The sequence below is a fragment of the Pholcus phalangioides genome, unplaced genomic scaffold, assembly GCF_987345545.1.
Source record: "Pholcus phalangioides strain wild (caught in Gottingen) unplaced genomic scaffold, Ppha-v1.0 ptg000008l_1, whole genome shotgun sequence".
Taxonomy (NCBI): Eukaryota; Metazoa; Arthropoda; class Arachnida; order Araneae; family Pholcidae; genus Pholcus; species Pholcus phalangioides.
In genome coordinates, this window is record NW_028301601.1 from 18,535,348 (window position 1) to 18,557,945 (window position 22,598).

At 37.0% G+C, this 22,598-nt stretch overlaps 1 protein-coding gene across 1 annotated transcript in view; it reads right to left on the reverse strand.

The window, feature by feature from the left end:
• Positions 1-18,991: 18,991 nt before the first annotated feature.
• The window catches only part of Mco1 (Multicopper oxidase 1), a 67,663-nt gene continuing 64,056 nt past the window's right edge, over positions 18,992-22,598 (reverse strand). Inside the window, exon 15 of the mRNA XM_089234311.1 lies at positions 18,992-19,428. Within this exon, the coding sequence (XP_089090437.1) occupies positions 19,127-19,428 (302 nt within the window). The 3' untranslated portion in view covers positions 18,992-19,126. The remainder of the gene's footprint in view (positions 19,429-22,598) is intronic.

Below are 22,598 nucleotides of genomic sequence, written 5' to 3' on the forward strand. Positions count from 1 at the left end.
ACCGGTTTTTTGTTTTAAATAGTATTAACATTAAAAACAATGAAATTTCTGAAAAATCATTCAAACTTCTAATAATTAACTAAAATGAAATGGTTATTAATGTAATTAACACTATTCCCATACTAATTAATCAATAAATATTTCTTACATTTTAACAAAAACCAACTTTTGTAATTTAATTATTTTTTGCTCAACTCAATGGATTACTGTGTGTTTGAAAATTCTTTCAATTAATCATATAGTATATAAAGGTTTTTCCTCCAGTTACTTTCAGTATGCTTAATTAGGAAGCTATTTTGAAAAAAGTAATAAAAATTAAGTGAATATAATGTATTTAATGAAGCATAAATAATGCAGATTAATTAGCAATGATTTACGATATACAGGGTGATTATAACTAAGGTTCTGATTTCAAAACACTGTAAAAAAAGAACTATTGTCAAAATGACTTGAAAATTGACATGAATATTCCTGAAAAAATGCAATTTTATTTGGTAAAGGGGGAAAAAATACTTAAAAATTTAAAATTAATGACATCATCCAACACGTGGGAAATTTGCTCGCAGAATGAAAACGATAGTCAGTCATGGCAAAATGATACCTTAATTATAGCATTCCACGATTTCATAATTCATGGAAACATCACAAAAAACGAAGTAATTGAACAAATAACTACAACTTACTTAAGAAATGTTAAATATGTTGTCCAACCTGAGGTTGAAAGCACAAAAATTGTTGTTCAACAACAGAATCGGAGTATGCCATGGTCATGATGTGGATGTGCTTGCAATTCAGCTTCATTAAACCAAACGCGCCCCCATGTTAATATTCCTGAGGAACTTCTACCATATATAAGGGATGTGCTGGAGATTGCAATTCACCAAATTTTGCAATCTGACCACTGTTTATGACATTTTGAGGTACCCCCCCCCCCCCCCCCCCCCACAGCCAGAAGTTAAAAGGGTTAAGGTGCATCCTGTCAAAATGGGTTTTCAGCAGCTGCTTTGCTGGTATTGCAATGTGCATCTTGATAGAAGTTCTATCCACACACTGATGCTGTGGAAGTGCCAAAACGATGTGGTTGCACAAAATAGATTATACTGCTGGCCAAGTACAGCATCATCTACCTGCACATTTTGCACTACTTGCATTTTTTTTTTCCTTTTGCGAAACAAACTTCCATTGCTTCAGGAATATTCATGCAAATTTTCAAGTCATTCTGACCAGTAGTTCTTATTGAATAGTTATGGAATCAAAACTTCAAATTATAATCACCCTGTATATAGCTAATTATTTTTCATAAATCTGTTATTATTATTCAGTAGAACCCTGATTAACTGGGCTTAACAGTGTGAAAGTATAAAAAAAACTACTTTTGAATATTAAGACTGGGAGATATACAGTAGGAGACGTGCTACTTCTTATGGGAAAGAAAATGAAAATGTATGTGAGGTAATGTAACTACTAGTACACTAGTCTTTGTCCTTTAAGGACAGCTGATGTCTTTATTGGATTATAGGACCACCTGCCCCTAGCATGATGGTGTCACTACTGTTGCTGCTTCTTTCTGAAGGGAAAAAGAAACCCTATGAGATAATACACCACTGCATTTAGATGTGTGATGCAATCCTTATTCATGAATTTGCTAAAGATAGAGCATCTGAATGTAGCCAAAGGGTAGAAAATGTTGTAAGAATGAGAAATTTTGGCTTTTGTATATAACTTTAAATAACTAAGATACTTCATATGAAAAATATATACAGTCAAACCTCGTTAGTGCGTCACCCGGTTAACACGTCACTCCGCTTACCGGATCACTTTTTGGAAGTCCCTATTATCTTCAGGCAGGAAATGGCACAGCTAGGGCTTACTCCGTTTAATGAGTCACTCCGCATATCAAGTCGTATTTTTGCTCTCCCAAGATTGACTCATTAACGAGGTTTGACTGTATATATTATGGCCACTTTTACGAGACTTTTTGAAAAAAAACCGCTTATAAAATCTTATGTCGTTTAAAGATATACCATCAGAATGTACCCCAAGGATATAAAATGTGGTAAAAATGAAAAATTTTGGCTAATAATGAACCAATATGATATTTTTCAAGGAAAAAAATATTATATTTAGGCAACTTTTATTTGATTTGTTGAAAAAAACCACTTGGTTTTAACCAAGGTTTAAACCAAACAACCCTGATCAAAACTCTTAAACACAAACTAACGCCATTTCGAATCATGTTGGCGTTGCTTACTTCTTTTCCTGCGAGAGTTTTCAAGAGAATATTGAGCTGTCCATAACTTTGCCTCCTCTCAGCAAAACGCGCGGACATCGGCAGAGATTTATTCTTATAGTCTATTGCCACGAGAGTGATGATAAGTTTCGTAAATGATTTGAGATTTTGTTTAAGGAAGCCCGGAATAAATTGCGTGAGCAAAAATGATCAGAGATCAGGCGAACTATATATCTGTTATCACCGAAAACCAATCCGTCTCTAATCAACGTGGAGTTGCTGTAGTGGTCTGAGTTATTTAAAAATAATAATGAACAAGTGGGAGAAATAATTGGAGGACCACCGGCAAAAATAAATAAAAATTGGAGGCATAATATTTAGATCAAATAAATTAATAGGACGTATAAGAGATCGCAAAAAAAAAAAAAAATACCGTAAAATATGAAAAATAATTTGACAACCGGCAAAAAATAAATAATTTCTGGACTGGCAAAAAATTAGAAAATGGAATAAATTAGTGATTATTAAAAATTAATAATTAATAAACAAAATAGTTTTTAATTAATAATTACTAACTGAGAGAGGACAAGTAAAAATATAGAAATGGGAGAAGTAATTTCTGGACAGCAAAAATTATTTAAATTAATACAAGAAAACAAATTTTTGAAGCTAATAAACTATTAAATAATCAAAATTTTTGATCACAAATAATCAAAAATTTTGTTTTGATATCTGAATGCTGTGAAAAGTTATTTCTGGAACGGAAAAATTGAAAGATAAAATTCCAATATAATTACTATTATTTGTTCAAAATACATGATGTTTTTGGGTAATAAATGGAGCTAGCTGGTTTTCCCTAAACAAATAATATCAATATTCTCATAATAATAGCTATTAAATTTTATTTTTGAGCTCACAAATATCGTGTATGATAGAGAACCATTATTTTACTGGAATGAGTCTGAAGTTATTTGCATATCGAATCACGGTAAGTGTTTTCCTATTTGTTTATTTGTTGCCCTGGCAACGAAAACCTATACAGTAGAATGTACTTTAGTAATTTATACTCTTTGAATGAAAGAAGCTCGATGCAAATAAGGGGTTGTTTACATTGTTAAGATATTGTTTGATAAGAGATTATAAATATTATATGACAATTAGAAATATATTATACAAGTGTGTTTTTTAAATGTAAGAAAAACATTGTTTTTCCGAATTATGGAATAAATTTCGTTTTCATTGACACTTTGGAGATTCGGAAACAAAATTAAATTAATCAATTTGTTAAATGAGGAGAATCAAATTAAATATTTGAAAATGATATACAAAAGTCTATTCTCATTTATGAAATTATTGTTAATCGAAGCATTATTGAAACAATCTTGAATCGAAGCATTATTAAAACTATCTTGAATCGAAGCATTATTGAAACAATCTTGAATCGAAGCATTATTGAAACAATCTTGAATCGAGCATTATTAAAACTATCTTGAATCGAAGCATTATTGAAACAATCTTGAATCGAAGCATTATTAAAACTATCTTGAATCGAGCATTATTAAAACTATCTTGAATCGAAGCATTATTGAAACAATCTTGATTCGGAGCATTATTGAACCACTGTTATACGAAGCATTCTTCGAATCACTCTCATTTGAAACACATTATTGAACTTTCATATATACATAAATTATTTTAAATATTGAAATCTTAGTTTCTTTTTTTGGATATTCAAAATACTTTTACAACCATCATCATCGTCTTAAGGTGTCTCGTACCTTTTAACATGGGGGAAAAAATATGCTCTAATAGGAATAATTATAATTTATTTATATATTCATTCATCATCCCAACAACAGTATTTGAATTATTATAAATAGATATATATCATTCAAAATACTGTTTAAACATTCATCTATTTCAAATTTTTTACGCATGTTCTTGATTGTATGTGCTATCTTATGCTGGTATAAAATTTTACATATCTTGGATACATAATTTTCTTTTTAATTTTTAGAAAAAAACAGCTTGCGTTCATGATGACAAACCAGGACACCGATGTACCTAAATGAAAAATGATTCAAAATAAATGAAATTGTCCAGTTCATAAAGTGAAGCAAAAGTTTGTGATTTCATTGAAAAATACATAAATGTCCCGTAATACGGGACGCAAGTGGTCCGTCGAATTGTATCAGACATTTTGCTGGTCCTTGGGTTCAGAAAGGTCGAGAAACACCGAGATAAATATACTAATGAAGATGAAAGGGAACATAATGCCCAGGGTAAAATTAGTTCAGCGACTAAAAATTGCCCGTATCTTTCACCACATTATTTTGTGGCGTTTACTGATGTGCGAGTTTTCAGGGTGATTTCACTTTGTTGTACACCGGAGTGCCACAAATAATGCGGCGCGCAACGATGACCATTCCGTTGGTCAAATTAATTCTTGCTTCTAAGTAAACTATTCTCTAAGATATTCAAATACGAAAAATGGAGAGAAATTTGGAAAGAAGAAATAACAGCGTTAATGCGGAATGATGCTCTGGACAGAACCGCACATGGACGGGCAGACCTGACTCGAGCCAAGCTCACAACTGCTGATGCTGCCACCAGATGGCGACTTATCAAAAGAATGTCGTCACTCTCCGCTATCCATACAAGGATTTTTATTAACCAGGAATTTTTTTTATTCAAACGGAAAGTGAAAGGACGTGGGTTCGATATCCCCGCAAGAGGGTAGTTGAATTTTCTCTCTTTCCAAAAATTCATCTTCGCAACAGCCAGTTGTTAAAAACCTTGGGGGCTCGCCATCCATTCCAGCCCAGGGGCCCTGCTGTAGGATGTGGGAGCCTCTCGGTACATGCACATACCTTGGTCCCGATGGGTCAAATGGGTCCCGATATATGCAAGAGTTAAATGAAAATTTGACCCAAAATCATAACCGACTTCCGTTACATAAAATCGTCACTAATTTCCGTTGCATAGAAACGGGCCCTTTTTCGAGTTAGTGATTTTATAATATAGAGTAGATTATTATTATTTTGTTTTTCCCTCAAAGCTGTAATTAAACGTCACGACATTCCCGGAGGAGTTTGTGGGGAGGGGGGGGGGGGGTCACGAGGCACTTGCTGCGGGGGGTGGCGTACCAGCCAGCCGCCCCACACACGTTTTATTACTGTTCGCATACTAAAAAGGCAATTACTTGCAGTTTTGTGATTGTATTGTAATTATTTTTCTCATTTAAAAACTGAATTTTTCACAAACGCAACGCTGTCGCGAGTGTAAAATACCGTAATCCGAATATCAGTCGGTGGATTCCTCCCAATTCATGAACAAGCGTCGTTTCCCCCCGTTGTATTCGGAGGAAACCCCAAAGAAGGGAAGTAAGAGAGGAGGAAAAAATAGACTTGGATTCGAACCATGATCCTTTCGGTTACCTTCGATTCTGTGTCGTACCAACTGCTTAACAGTTGCTGTGGGACATCTATTTGTCTCTAATGCGCTCTCAGAATCGACACAAATAGTAATCGTGATCGCTAGAACACAAGTCAGTTTCTTTTGGATAACCTTTTATACGCATGGGAGGGAATGGTAGGGCCCCTGGTTAAAATTTTTGAGTACGCACATCAATTGTTAGGCATTTCCAGCCTACATGATGATCTTAAGACGATCCTGCCGAATTCCTCACACGGTAAGATACCGTGCTTCTATTTAGGAAGTTAATGATGCAACGGAGCTTATGGACAAACGAATTCTTAACACGATTATACTACGGTTATCGTTAAAAGAGAAATGAAACCTGGTTATATATATTACAATGATTTTAATATCTGTGAATCGACGTTCTAAGTTCGATTCGAATGGAAATTCATCAAAAACCATAATAAATTGTCATGATAATAAAAAATTGATCATTTTTACATAATAAGCTATAATGCACAAAAGTTTTTAAGGAAAAAAAACTTTTGATAGCCATTAAAGCTTTCCCAGATAAGACATTACGTGCACTCACAAACAGATGCCAGTCTTGTGACTTATGGCGTATTTGTTCTTTTCCATATACGTGTAGTAAAAAAAAGCCATTTTTTAGAGTTTTCTTTTTTTTATACTTATAATTTATTTATTGTTTTCCAATTAGTTCTTTTTGAATGGTAGATTAAATTCTTGAAACCGCGATTACTCAAAGCATTGTTACAGCCTCTCTCTCTCTCTCTCACACACACACACACACACACACACACACACACACACACACACACACACACACACACACACACACACACACCCTCTCTCTCTCTTAAAATCTTTGAAACCCTGTTCGTATTCTAAATTCCTATACTTCTTTTCCGAGCAAAATTTCTATTCTAAATTCCTATTTCTCCCTAGCGATGGAAAAAGCACCGTTATTCGAAGCACAAGTGAAACAACGTTCATTTCAAGGATTTTTGTACCACATTTCTTTTAAGGATTCCTTAAGGATACAATCATTATTCAAGGCATTAGCTCAGTCCCTATTATTCGAATCATTTCTGAGACTATTTTTTTGAATCATTTCTGAGACTATTTTTTTGAATCATTTCTGAGACTATTTTTTTGAATCATTTCTGAGACTATTTTTTTGAATCATTTCTGAGACTATTTTTTTGAATCATTTCTGAGACTATTTTTTTGAATCATTTCTGAGACTATTTTTTTGAATCATTTCTGAGACTATTTTTTTGAATCATTTCTGAGACTCTTTTTCTGAATCATTTCTGAGACTATTTTTTTGAATCATTTCTGAGACTTTTTCTGAATCATTTCTGAGACTATTTTTTTGAATCATTTCTGAGACTATTTTTTTTGAATCATTTCTGAGACTTTTTTTGAATAATTTCTGAGGCTCTTTTTTTGAATCATTTCTGAGACTATTTTTTTGAATCATTTCTGAGACTATTTTTTTGAATCATTTCTGAGACTCTTTTTTTGAATCATTTCTGAGACTATTTTTTTGAATCATTTCTGAGACTTTTTTTGAATCATTTCTGAAACTATTTTTTTTTAATCATTTCTGAGACTATTTTTTTTTAATCATTTCTGAGACTATTTTTTTGAATCATTTCTGAGACTCTTTTTTTGAATCATTTCTGAGACTATTTTTTTTGAATCATTTCTGAGACTATTTTTTTTTAATCATTTCTGAGACTATTTATTCGAAACATTATTCAACAACATATTGATTATTTAGAAATAGTGAGCGTTAGTCACTATAGAGTTCCAAAAAAGGTATTACGTCTACTCAAAAACACATGGCAGCCAATTTTGCCACTGATTCGTAGCGTCATTTGTTTTCTCGTGTACGTAATAAAAGAAGCCCCATTTTTGTTTCCTTTCTTTCTTATATACTTATAATTTTTCTATTTATTATTTATTTTTAAATGAGAGATAACGTTCTTCAAACCACGATTACCCAATGCATTATTCAAGTTATTATTCAAAGCTTTCTTACGTATATAAAACCCTATTTCATTCGAAGCGTTCTTGAAACCTTTTTATTCGAAGTATTCTTGAAACCCAATGTCTTCCCAATCATTCTAAATTCCTATTTCTTCTTAGCGCTGTCAAAAGCTCTGTTATTCGAAGCATACGCGAGACAACAGTTACATTCCAAGCAGGGGGGCAGAAGGCTAGCAGGGATTTCTCGACAACGTTGAGTCAAAAACCCTGATGGAGTTGATATTGGCCCTAAATCCAGTCCTCGATTGGTGCCGGTAATTTCGACGAAGTCCGGTGGGCCCTGCTCAGTCAAAGCCACTTATCTTCACCTCCACGTCGGGGCCCCCTGGGATCTTGTATGCTAAAGCAACAAGACTCGAACGAAGAAAGTGGTAGCTTCTCCCTCGTGCGATCAGAAGAACTGGAGGAACTCTGTGGGGGATGGAATGGGGTCTCAGAGGATGTCTGCAGTAGAGGGTACAGGGGAAAAACTGGGTTTAGCGTTTCCTGGGCCGCCAGGTAGTACAAGGGCCCGAACCCTGTCTAGCCAACGGGGAGGCTGCCCTATCAACTGGTGTATAATCCCGCTCGTCCTGTATTTCCAGGTGGCACCTGGGTGGGGTAATGCTCGACGATGCGGGGGGCTCTCCCGAGGCCACTATTGCATGAAGGAATCTGGGGTCAGCTCTAGGAAATCTCCCTCTGAGGAAACCCAGGGATACTGGTCGCACAATCTCTCTACAAACTGACCATGAATTTGGAAAATAAGGAAAAAAGAGAAAAAAACGCTGGATGCCAATCCCCAAAGCATCTAACCCCTGCACCAGGAGGAGAGGTGGAAGCGAGAGTGAAAACGAGAGCCGAAGCACGTGTGGAAACACCCGTGGAAGCACAAGCGGAAGCCAGGAACCCTGCTGTAGAGGGAAATCAACTTCTCTCGGCCAACGAGAAGAAGAAAACCAAAAAGAAACGCCAAAGAGAAAGGCGTAACCTGGAGAAAGCTCTGGCAAATGTGACCTTGGCAGAGGATGATGCAAGGAATGAGAAGGCCATTACGCCTGGACCCTCAGGAATTGCATCGGGCACTGCCGAGGCCTCACAGACAAAAGGGGCCATTCCTCGCAAGCGTGGAAGAGTCCCTGGCGACACGCCAGAATCAAATTTCAAGAAGCCTTGCAAGGACTCTTCCTACAGCAAGGCTACAAAGAAAGGCATCACCCTCAGGGTCCAGGCTAAGGATCCAGAAAGGAAACTGACTCCAGCTGATGTGTCCCACATTACCAACTCGGTGGAGGACCAGATTCTGGAGGACACTGGGGGTATTTACCCTCACGTTGATCGAACCATCTTTGGGGAGGAAGGTCTTCGCATTATATGCAGAGACCAGACCACCCTGGGGTGGTTGAAAACAGTAATCAACGGTTTACCACCTCCACCAAACGTTGATGGTCATACCGGGTACCTTGCCCTAGGACCTGGTGATAGACCACCAATGAAAAAATTCTTTGTCTGGATTCCTGGAGATAGGGATCCTAACAAATCCCTTAAACTGCTCAGTAAATGCAATGAAGACCTGGTGTCTGGCCAACTTCACCTGCGAGCTGTCATCCCGGGAAATGGGGGTAATACCTTGGTGATCGGGGTGGAGCAAGCGATGGTGGAGTGGCTTTCCACTAGATCTTTCACTGTTCATTGTGGCTTGAGTGCTGTCACATTCAGGGAGCCATCTCGACAGCACAGGCCAACAATTTCTACTCAACGGCCTGAGAAGCCAACACCTCCCCAGGCAGAAGAACGGTCAGCACCCGCTGATGAAACGGGGTCTACATCCAGACCCTTAGATGCAAATAAGGACAACGACCCAGAGATGGAAGTGGCGTTGGACCTGGAGTATAACACCGGGTCCGACTCTGATCTATCCTAGGACATCTCTGCAACCTCCTCGGTTAAACCTATACACCGAGTGGTATTATTTTACCCACTGGTAAGTAATTTTGTAACATACCTTGCCAATGTTATTTAGGCAGATAAATTTACAACATAGCAAGGCTGCATCCTACAACCTTGCAGCTTCTTTTCGCAACCATAATCATTTTGTAGCTCTGATTCAAGAACCATGGGTCAGAAACGGGATGATTATGGGCCGTCTACCCAACTCCCAACTCTTCGTTAAGAAAGGAACGGGGTTTCATCCAAGAGCATGTGTATACCTTGCCAAAAGTATCCATGCCTGGGCACTGCCACAATTCACATCAGAAGACGTTGTTGCAGTTCTGATTAAGGGCAAGGGACTAAACAAGAATCGCCTTATTATGATCTGCTCAGTCTATATGGCCTATGATCTCAAAATTCCGCAAATGTTCTGTGAACTGGTGGAATACTGCGAACATCACAATATAAGTATGATATTTGGATGTGATGCCAATGCTCACCACACAGCGTGGGGCAGCTCAGACATAAATCAAAGAGGAGAAACATTACTGGAGCTCCTCATGAAAACCAATCTGGTTTGGGCTAACCAGGGGCACACACCGACTTTCCGTACATGTAATCGGGAAGAAGTTATTGATCTGACCCTGGTCTCAATAGATATTGCAAACACGATCAAGAGATGGAGGGTCAGTGATGAACCCTCCTTATCTGATCATATGTTCATAAACTTCTACTACGAAGCAACATTTACTCCCACTTTTTTTCGGAATTTTAAGAACACAAACTGGGATCTTTTTAATAGAAACCTGGAAAGCCAGCTCAACACTCTCGCCAACCCCTGTGACGAGATCTTAACAGTAGATGACTTGGATCACCATGCTGCCATTCTGACAGAGGTGATCAGGAACTCAGCGAATCAGGCGTGTCCACTCAAGCCTGACAAATCTAAAGTCTACTCAAAAAATTGGTGGACTAAAGATCTTGAACTCCTCCGTAAAGAAACGAGGAAGGCACACAGGAAGGCTGTTAGGACTAAACTTGAATCAAATTGGACTTACTATAAGGAAGTCCAACGAAAGTTCAAGAAAGAAATCAGAAAAGTGAAAAATAGTTCTTGGAAGAAGTTCTGTACAGAGATGAATTCACTGTCAGAAACTGCCAAGGTTACCAAATTGATCAAAAACAATTCCTATGATAAAATTAATGTTATAGAACGACCAGATGGTAATTATACTGCCAGCCCAGTGGAGACGCTGGAATGTCTTCTGGACTATCACCTAGGTGGACCAACGGAACCAGACTGTGGTGTACAGGCTACGCCCATCCTGGAACCAGTAGACACCTCAATAGCCAACATGATAGTTGAATATGACAAATGTACCGAAGCCTTGAGGGGATTTTCTCCCTTCAAGTCACCAGGCACAGATGGAATATATCCTATCTTTTTACAAAAAGGATGGAAAGTTATAGGCATTGAGCTGATTCGCCTCTTCAAAGCCAGCCTAGTTTTGGGATATATACCAAAAGTATGGAAGAGCTCCAGAGGTGTCTTCCTACCAAAACCAGGAAAAGACACCTATTATAAATCATCATCCTTCAGAATGATTACATTATCTTCTTTCCAGTTAAAGTTACTGGAAAAACTGATACTCTGGCATCTTCAAGAGATTCCTCTCTTAATGGGTAAGATTAATGTGAACCAGCATGGTTTTAATACAGGGTTTTCCACTGACTCTGCTCTTCATCAACTGATTTGGAGAATTGAAAACACAATTATCAATGGACAATTTGCTGTTGGTATTTTTCTGGACATCGTTGGAGCCTTTGACAACGTTACTTTTGACTCTGTATGTAAGGCACTAATAGATTTTAACATTCCACCTATGTTAACTAGATGGATTGATCATATGCTCAGGAACCGAACAATTACTGCTCATGTTCTTGATGCCCAAGCTGAAAGAGCTATCAGAAGAGGATGTCCGCAAGGAGGAATCCTTTCTCCCTTTCTATGGAACATGGTCTTCAGCTCCCTGATCTCTGATCTAATGAAAGGACCAGGGTATACACAGGCATATGCAGACGACTTAGTCGTGCTCATTCAAGGGCATGATTTATCCACAATGAGGATTCTTGCTCAACAAATTTTAAACTCTGTCAGCAGATGGGGTGACAAACACCAACTAACATTTTCCATGGAAAAAACCAGAATTGTGATTTTCACATGGAACAGAAAATGGGAAATTGGAAACTTAACCCTCAAGGGACAAGAATTAACCATATGTGACAGAGTGAAATACCTTGGATGTCACTTGGATTCTAAGCTCTCCTGGAAATCCCATATTCATGAACGAGCTAAACGGGCCACTAATATACTTATGCTGTGCAAAAGAATTATTGGTAAAGCCTGGGGTTTAAACCCTAAAACCACTCAGTGGATTTATACTGCCATAGCACGCCCAATGCTGAGCTATGGTTGTGTGGTATGGCACCAGGTGTTATCAAAGACCTCTTATGAAACTGTCTTGCAAAAAGTGCAAAGACTAGCTTGCATTCTTATCACGGGAGCCTTACCCAGCTCTCCCTCCATCGCCCTTGAAACTACTCTTAAGATACCACCTCTGAGATGGTACCTACAAGGAGAAGCGTTTAAAACTATGTATAGGATGGAAAGAAATGGTACATGGTGCAATCGACCATATATGGGATACAAACCTTCTTTCAAGAATCATCTTGACAGCTGTCTACTGGGAAAAGCGGAGATACCCTCTCTACTAATGCCAAAAGACTCCTGTTCCAAAACAAAAAATTTTACTAAATGCTTCACTATCCACATACTCAGGAGAAATGAAGTTGCCCACATAATTGATAGCATCTCAACAGGAGTTATTGAATGTTACATCGATGGCTCTAGGATTACTGATACTGGGGCTGGAGCAATTTTCCGCATCTTTGGAGTGGATCACGACTACCATAAGATACATTTGTATCTAGGCAAAACGTCGACGGTCTTTCAAGCTGAAGTATTAGCAATAGCCATACTGGCTGAAAGTCTGATTACCAAAGGGTATCATGGAAAACAAATTGTTATCTTCTCTGACAGCCAAGCAGCACTATTGGCTCTTGACAACTTCCTCAAGTTTCAACTGTGTGTAAAATACTGCACTGACATGCTGAATAACTTGGCCGCATTGAGCAACAACATCAACCTTTACTGGGTTCCTGGTCACGTAAATTTCCAGGGAAATGAACTCGCAGACCAGATAGCCAAAGAGGCAGCGAACATGAAGCTATCTGGTCCTGAACCTTTCTATCCTGTTTCGATGTCAACCATCAAAGGAGATGTCAAACAATGGATAGAAGACAAACACATGCGGCAATGGAACTCAAGGCAGGACTGCAGACAGGCCAAGCTGGCCTTGGGAACCCATCCGAATATTGCTAAAAAACTTATCTCATTGAACAGGAAACAAATTCGACAGGTTATACAGATCATCACTGGTCATGCTAACCTAGCGAAACACCTACACAACTGTAGTTATACAGATTCACCTATTTGTCCTGCGTGTGGAGAAGAAGACGAAACTCCACTCCACTATGTGGGACGATGTCCCGCCTTCTCCATCCCGAGAAGGAACTACTTCGGTGATCATCAGGTGACTCTAAGTGAAGTTGTGAATGCTCCCAGCATTTACAACTTGGTAAATTTTCTAAATTACACTAAACACCTAAATTCATGGTGAGTTTCAATTCTGCTTTAACTTGAACTTTCATGCATTACTATTTAATAACCTCATGTTGAGTTCTCAGCCATATCCCTGAGACCTTCTCTGCTCCTTTTCTAAAAGGGCACCGCAGACAGGAGCAGCCTCAAATTCTCTGACATGGCTTTACTGGTTGCGGTTCTCCTTAATGTCCCATACAGAGACCCAATACAATGTGGTAATAGACACCATAACTCTCGTCCCCGGAGCAGTCACCAAACTCTGGGTATTTCCACAGAATAATATCTTTCTTCATTCTTACATGACCTACAACTCATGTTGAACCACTTGGTGCTAGAGCAATGGGCAAAATTTGCCTAAGCTCTTCCCCTATGGGACGCCAAATGATGATGATGATGTACATTCCAAGCATTTCTATTTCCTTTAAGGCAAGGGTACTTAACCTTTTTTCGGACGCGACCCAAAATCAGCTACACGATCAACTTCGCGACCCGTAAGTGTATTTTAAATTGAAAATTTCTCATAAAATTTTCCTCATTGACAAAACGCTTAATTTCGAAATCAGTCCATAGTGTCTTAACTGGTTGGCGCACAGCTCAGGACCCCCAAATCAAACAGGGAGCCAAAAATTATTCAAAGCTTTGGCTAATTCTGAAATTATTTCATAAATTCAGGATTTATTTCGCTTATTAATTTTCAATTATTTGTAATTAAATCTGGAATCGTTTCCCATCACTTCTGGAATTAATTTTCACCAATTCTACAATTGCGTGGTTCTTTTATTCATTTCGAACTTTCATGATGTCGGAATTTAGTGTTTGATTAACGTGTGTGTGTGTTATTTCTTCGAAGGAAAAGTTATGGGGATTCCTATGAAATGGAGGATAATTGCCAATGAAGAAGAACCTAAAGCAGGAGTAGCAATAACAAACAAACGGATGAATGTGATAAAATTAGAAACCAGTAAAAATATTGTTGCTGCAAAGATAGAAATTGATTAAAATCTCTCTGAATAGAGATTGATAAAACTAAGATTGTATTACATATCTACATATTGTTCTCCATCGTAAGACATAGAGGAACATCTAATACAACTCGAAGAAGTGTGCAATAAAAATGGCAATGGAATTATTATTATGAATAGTGATTTAAATGCTCATAGCAAAATATGGAGACCGGATCTGAAGAATGACCGCATAGGTTAATCCCTGCTTTAAGGGGGGTTGGTGCATGCAAATTTTCCAAAAAACAGATTTTCCAATTTTTAAATACTATAAAATTTTCTGCGTCCAACTATGTTCAAGTTTTTGTTCTACCTGTACTAAAAATATTCTTAAAATATTTTAATACAAACTGCTGGCAGGCATTATACACATGCTGATGTTTTTCTCACTAAATCTATTTCCTCGAACCACCACTCATTCAAATGTGTTGAAACTTTGTGTGTGTGTGTGTCTCAACATTGTGGTGTTACCCATCTTCCATCGACTTCTGGAAGTCGATCGTACAAGCTGCTTTTTGGGTTATTTTTTTTTCCCCTGTCTGAAAAAAAATTCCCGTGATCTAGTGATGCTAACCCTGCAAACCTTTCCTTACTTCGATTATTTTTCCAGTTTTTATGAATTTTTTATGGACTTTTTGACCACCCTGTCTAACACCACTGTGTGAATGAGTGGTGTTCGAAAACATTTTCCTTATCTAACAAAAAAACTTAGTTTTCAGGAAAAACACATTCCAGTGAGAATAGCATTAGCATGTGTATAAAACGCCTGCCAGCAGTTTATATTAAAATATTTTTAGTACAGGTAGAACAAAAACACAGAAAATTTCATAGTATGTAAAAATTGTAAAAAAATTCTTTTTGGAAAATTTGCGTGCAGCAATCCCCTTAAGGATTCTAGAAATTACAACTGTTACGAAAATATCACACATTTATGTATTATTAGGGTGACCATACGTCCCGTATTTCCCGGGACAGTTCCGGTATTTTCTGTTTTTTTGGCTGTCCCGACTTTTTAGCAAAAGTGTCCCGGTTTTTCCCGTATTTTGCACGAAGCCTACTTGAATTTTTATTCTTTATTGAAGTCGAAGATTGAAATTATTTTCAACTTATAAATTATATTATCATAACTGCAACTATAAATGAGTATATGAGTCTCCCACATTTGTCTTTGTGAAAATTTTTTTTCGTGGAATTCATTTTAACCCACTGTAATTAGCAGTAATGCTGCATTTCCCGCCATTGTGATTTCTCCGTTATTTCAACAATATTTGGTGACTTTGTTCGTTTTTTGCGTCATTTTTGGCAATAATTGGCGATGTCCCGTATTTGGAATCCCAATGTCCCGTATTTCTTTCGAGGAAATATGGTCATCCTATGTATTATCAAAGTAATATATAAATTAAATTAATTTTAATATCAATTAACTAACAAACAAAATTCGATCTGTGATAAAATTTTTCACACATAATAAACAATTCGATAGCCAAGAAAACATCGATGTTTTTTCTACATAGTCACGATAGAATAAACTTTTGTTGGCCATTAAAGTTTTCCAGACAAGACATTACATCTACTCGCAAACAGATGGCAGTCATTTCTAGCCTCTGATTCATAGCGTTATTTGTTCCTTTTTTTTCATGTACATGTAGTAAAAGAAGCCAATTTTTGTTTTCCCTTCTCTTTCTTATACGTACTTATTATTCATTTATTTATTACTTCTTTGAGTTCTCTCTGAATAGGAGATTAAAAGCAAGACAAGAAAAAAAACAACCATAATCCCTTGCGGTGCGTCATCCGACATTAATAACCGCGTAATTTCGCATGATGACAGATTATGTGCTGCTTCATTCTCTTTCGGAGGAGAGAGTTCCTTATAGTTAAATTTTTTTTTTTTTTTTCTACCTAAAGAATCGTTAATTTGGCTTCCATATTAATCATTTCCCCTTCTTCTTCTTATCTCTAATTACCATTTTTAGAATATATTAACCATTAAATTTTACGAATATTTTAGGGTTGATTAATTGATGCTTGTTTTCTTTTTATGGGATGTAAATCGCTTGAGTTGCATCAGTAATTCAATTGTTTTATCTCGTCGATTAATTATTTTTTTTCCACGTTGGAATAGAGGAGCGGTAATTTTCTGGAAATTAGTCCCTATGGGATTTTTATAAATTTTCTGATAATGTAGCTCGTTATATTTTGCTGTGAAGGTATCGGGATTTTGATAATTATTGTTAATTGTGAGTGTTTTGTGAATACTTTTATTTTGCGAATAACAAAAGTTTGGTAAATGAAATGTATTGTCCGAATACAGTTATACACACACTGATTTGAATAGTCATGGTTTCATGAATCGAATAACAATGGTTTGGAGATTGCTTCGGGTACCTAAAGATGGCTTGAAGATTACTCCATTACTCGGGATACCGGTGATTTTGAGAATCATTGGTTTTAGCAATTACTCCAGCTAACATTGATTTTAACAATTGCTGCAGCTATAACAATGATATAATTTATAACACACACACACACACAATACACACAATAATTTGGTGTGCATATAATAAGTTGTATTTAAACATTGATAAGTGTAATGTATTACCTATAGTAGGAGGCATTCTCCACTTATATACGATTACAGTATTGATGGTCAATTACTTCTAAGGGTTGATTGTGTGAAGGATTTAGGTGTTATATTTCACAGTTCTTTTTCGTTTAACCAACATATTAATTGTATAGTGTCTAAAGCATCCAGAAGTCTTGGTTTTATAATTCGTAATAGTAAGCTTTTTCCCAGTGTTGAAACTATTTTGTAACTTTTCAATTCCTATGTTCGATCTGTTTTGGAATACTGTAACATAATTTGGAATACACATTGCTTATTTAATATAGTTAAAACTGAACGTGTTCAAAACAGGTTTTTACGCTACGTATATTTTAAGAAACATCAGTCATATAATCACTACTTACCAAACGAAATACTTCGCTCATCGTTCTGTTATGATTCCCTTGAAACTCGCCGTCTCAGGGCCCTTACTAGGTTTTTTGTAAAAATTATTCACACTGATATTGATGCACCTGATATTCTAAACCTTATTACTTTTTATTGCCCACGAATCAATCTTAGATGTCGTAATCTTTTTTATGTTCCTCCATATCGTTCTGATGTTTTGAAAAATTCTCCATTGTACCGATTTCTGAGATGTAGTAATACTGATGATGTATATTTTTAAACTTTGAACTTTGTGTATATATATGTTTTTCTTGTATTCATATATGCAAACTGTAACTGGGCTTTTGCCTGTAGTTTGTATTTAAATAAATAAAGAATTGCTTCGGATGAGATGATTTGAAGCTTGCTTTGAAGAGCAATGATCTAAAAATTGCTTCTAAAAATTGAAGATGGTTTGAAGATTGCTTCGGATAATCGAAGATGATTTGAAGATTCCTCAGGATAACGGATAAAAATGATTTGAAGATTGCTCTGGATAATAATGATTTGAAGATTGCTCTGGATAATAATGATTTGAAGATTCCTCAGGATAACGGATAAAAATGATTTGAAGATTGCTCTGGATAACAATGATTTGAAGATTGCTCTAGATAACAATGATTTGAAGATTGCTCTAGATAACAATGATTTGAAGATTGCTCTAGATAACAATGATTTGAAGATTGCTCTAGATAACAATGATTTGAAGATTGCTCTAGATAACAATGATTTGAAGATTGCTCTAGATAACAATGATTTGAAGATTGCTCTAGATAACAATGATTTGAAGATTGCTCTAGATAACAATGATTTGAAGATTGCTCTAGATAACAATGATTTGAAGATTGCTCTGGAACAACACCATCTATAGCAGAAGGCCTCCGCACGAAGCTCGTGACGTCACTGAAGAAAGGTCATCTTACCTATAGCCATTGGATATAGCAGGCCGACGCATGCGCCATCTTTACCCTTTTTTGTAGTGTATCCAATGGCTGTAGGAGAGATGACCTCCTTCAATGACGTCAAGAGCTTTACGCGGAGGCCTGCATGCTGTAGATATTGTTATCTATTACTAAACCGAACGTGCACATCGAACACATTCCTCTACGGAATTTCTAACGAATAGGCATATGCCGGAATGTGTGTTCTGAGTGTATGCTTGGACCTAACGTATTTACGTTGTCGAGTTGCTCTCGTTGTCATCTGGCTTCTATTTTCTAAAGTAAAGATGGAAAATGCTTGAACCTTCATGTTTTGTCAGCCATTCGTGTTGTAGGTCTGAATGCTTTCTGTGGATAGACTTTTTTCAAATGGGAGACCGGCTCACATTCGTGCCTCGAAGCTGGAAAACCAACTTCAGTCGACCACCACTGTGCCGTCAACACGGTTCCAACTTGGATCCTCAGAGTCCAGCACGATGGCCACACGACCGCACAGCAGCGATGATGGTGTTGTCTGAAATGGATGATAGTGAGTTGAAGATCTTTATTTTGCATTACAATGGTTTGAAAATATTTCCGAATAATAATGGGTGAAGAACGCACATGGTTTTGGATCTACTCAACTAAAATTGTTTAAGATTGCTTTAAATATTAGTGGTTTAAAGATTGTTTCGAACAACAATGGTCTAAGATAAGACTGCTTTGTGCAACAATGATTTCACGATAACATTTTCAGTCAAGATCAAGTAAGAAATGATTGTTTTTCCGAATAATTTTATTTTACCCAATATTTATTAATATACAGTGTCATCGACATTTGAATTGGATGATCTATCGGTTGGTGACGGTGAAGAGCGCTGCCATTCCGTAGCTCATGTGATCGTCGACGTGGCAGTGGAGTATCCACGTTCCAGGATTGTCATTGACCATCTCGACCGTTTCGAAGGATCCCGGGAACAAGTCGACGACGTCCCCTCTCCGCGTCGTGTCCGATTTGAAGAGGAATGTCTGGCCATGGAAATGGGCGGTGTGCAAGTCCTCCTCGCTGCCCATTCCCAGAAGGTACCAAGCTGTTTTGGTTCCGTTCCTCGCGACGAGCCCTTCTATGGTACCGTAGATTCTTCCATTGACAGCTGCATGAGAGAAGAATGATCGTGAATAAAAATGATAATGAATGCAACAAACAAAATTTCAAAAGAATGCAGCAAAAAATATTTCAAAAGAATGCAGCAAAAAATATTTCAAAAGAATGCAGCAAAAAATATTTCAAAAGAATGCAAAAATAAAATTTCAAAAGAATGCAAAAATAAAATTTCAAAAGAATGCAAAAATAAAATTTCAAAAGAATGCAAAAATAAAATTTCAAAAGAATGCAAAAATAAAATTTCAAAAGAATGCAAAAATAAAATTTCAAAAGAATGCAAAAATAAAATTTCAAAAGAATGCAAAAATAAAATTTCAAAAGAATGCAAAAATAAAATTTCAAAAGAATGCAAAGAATAAAATTTCAAAAGAATGCAAAGAATAAAATTTCAAAAGAAAATGCATAGAATAAAATTTCAAATTGATGCAACAAACAAAATTTTGAAAGGATTGAAAAAAAAATGAAATTTTGAAACAAAGCAAAAAAAAGTAATTTCGACAGAATGCAACAAAAAATTCAAAAGAATGCAACAGACATTTCGAAAGAATGCAGCAAAAATTACTTAAGAATGCAGCAAAAATTACTTAAGAATGCAGCAAAAATTACTTAAGAATGCAGCAAAAATTACTTAAGAATGCAGCAAAAATTACTTGAGAATGCAAAAAAAATTACTTAAGAATGCAAAAAAAAAATAAAAATTTCAAATGGTTGCAAAAATAAAAATTTTGAAAGATTGTAACAAACAAAATTTTAAAAGAATGCAAAGAAAATGAAATTTGGAAAGAATGCAACAAAAATTTCGAAAGACTCCAACAAACAAAACTTGTTGCATTCTTTCGAATGCGATACAGTGCTACAGCGTCTCATAATTTCAATATCATCCCGTCAAATAATATTCCTAACAATACCTGAGCGAAAAATTCAAAAATTCAGAAGAATCCTAAACAGTGGTTTTCCCCACGTACGTTCGAGAATTCACTGATTCTCCAACACATTGCTACAACGTTCAATGTTTTTAATATTGCTCTAGAAAACAAGGCTCTTAATAATGCTAAAAAAGGTAAAAAAAACTTCTTGCAGCAGTGACAGCAGTACTCAAACGTTGTGAAGGGTTTCACATTAAATGTGTACTTCGAGGGATAACCACTCGTTACAAATTTCTGAAATTACACTGATGCACATACGCGATTGTATGAAGGGGCCCCCCCACCATCAAAAATGAAAAATAAATTTAAACGACACATTTAAAATGCTTTTAGTCGCTCAAGGTTAGTCACTCAAAATATCTCTCGAAGAGATTCCAAAGGTACCCTTCAAACTTCCAAAATGTTTCCCTTCCTTCCCCCATAATCTGATCTTGCTTACGCCCCCGCGACGACGCCAATAAATGGTTATTTTTTCAATCAATGAATGTAAAGGTATTTCATTTCGGTGAAGCATTTTTATTGCTTTGCAGAAAGAGGAAAACATCAATACATATACTGTATCGCCTCGAATTGTAAAACCTTTTTGCCGAGAAAAACATTCTATCGCCTCAAACTCGAAAGAGACGCATTCCTACAATCATGTGAAACACAATGTTACTGCGAAAGAAGCGCGCAGGAAAACCACCTGAACAGCTTAATACATGTGTTGTCATTTCCAAACGATAAAGAAAATATTTTTGCGATTCTGATGTGCCGCAGATGGCCCGGAATGACATGAGAAAAACAAGTCTCACAGGTGTACAAACGACTGCGTGAAAACTCGAATCCGTTTCGGCTCGCGAATAAATCGCAAACAGTTCGCCATAAGAACATACTTTCAGTTACAAAAAAGTATCCGCATAACGTGCACATTTTTTCTACTACAAGTCGTATAGGCCCGTATATATGTACTGAGATTTAAAAAAACAAAACATGCTCATACGGTTCCCCGCGAAAAGTTGTTGCTCGGTCTGAGCAGAGCAAAAAAATTTTCATGTTTCTGAGCCAGCCGAGATATTTCAGTTCGAAAATAACTGAAAAAGAGGGAAAGAACAGTACATGGAGAGTATATACAGCACAAGGAAACCTTAATACTTAAAGGTTGTTTTTTTTTCCTTCGTTTTCGGCAAATTTCGAACTCAAATACTACAAAGTTGCGGGACCTATTTTATTACGGACGAATGATTACAGATAGAACCTGTTTAGTTGGTGTTTCCTTCGAAGTAATTACACTGTGCAATTATGCATTTATGCCATTATTCCTTCGAAGATGTAAATGCGGATTACAAGCCTTCTTTTGTTTTTTTTTGCCATATGCACCAGTGCCTAGGTACTTTTTCGGAACCTGAGAATCATTACCCCCTTGAGAAAGTTCTTTATCCGAGGAAAAAGGTAAAAGTCACATGAGGAAAAGGTCAGGGAAATAAGCTGGTTGTAGAAGTATCGGATGTGACAGGTAACCATGCGTTGTCACAAGAGGGACCTGTGTGCCGCCCGCCGCATTATCGTGATGGAACAGTCACGACTTGGCCTTCGAAAGAGCTGGTCGCTTGCGTCTCAACGAATCATACAGACGTTTAAGGACTCACGGACAGTGCCGTCTTAACGCATGGGGACCACCCGGGCACGACCAGGAGGGCCTCAAGAGAAAAGGAGCCGTTCAAGTATTACGTCATCTTCGATGGGGGAGGGGAGGGAGTTTCCGATTTGCTGACTTTTGATGACAAGGGGGAGGGAGGGGGGTTTGGATATTGCTTACGTCATCAACCACCCTTTATGAAAATATGAAATATTTTTAACAGCATCTTACGCGGTGCGCCAAAAACGAGAAAAACCTTTCGATAGTTTGTGGGCACTTGAAGTGACACCCCCCCCCACCTTATTGATAAATGCCCTACAGAGCCACTTTAGTGATCTCTGAATCTTTCGCGGATCCAAGTGATCTGGAAATGTGTCCGGGCCGCTTAAGTCATCTGGAACTGTGCCACGCATCACTCAAGTGATCCATAATTATATGCCGCGGATCACTTAAACAATCTGAGAATGTGCCGCTGGTAACAAGAGTGATGTAGAACCGCACTGGGGGCCACTTAAGTGCTCTAAAACTACGCCACATGTCCCTCAAGGGATCTCTAAATGTGTCACGAATCGCTTAAGTGTTCTGGAACTGTGTCCCGGATCATTTAAGTGATCA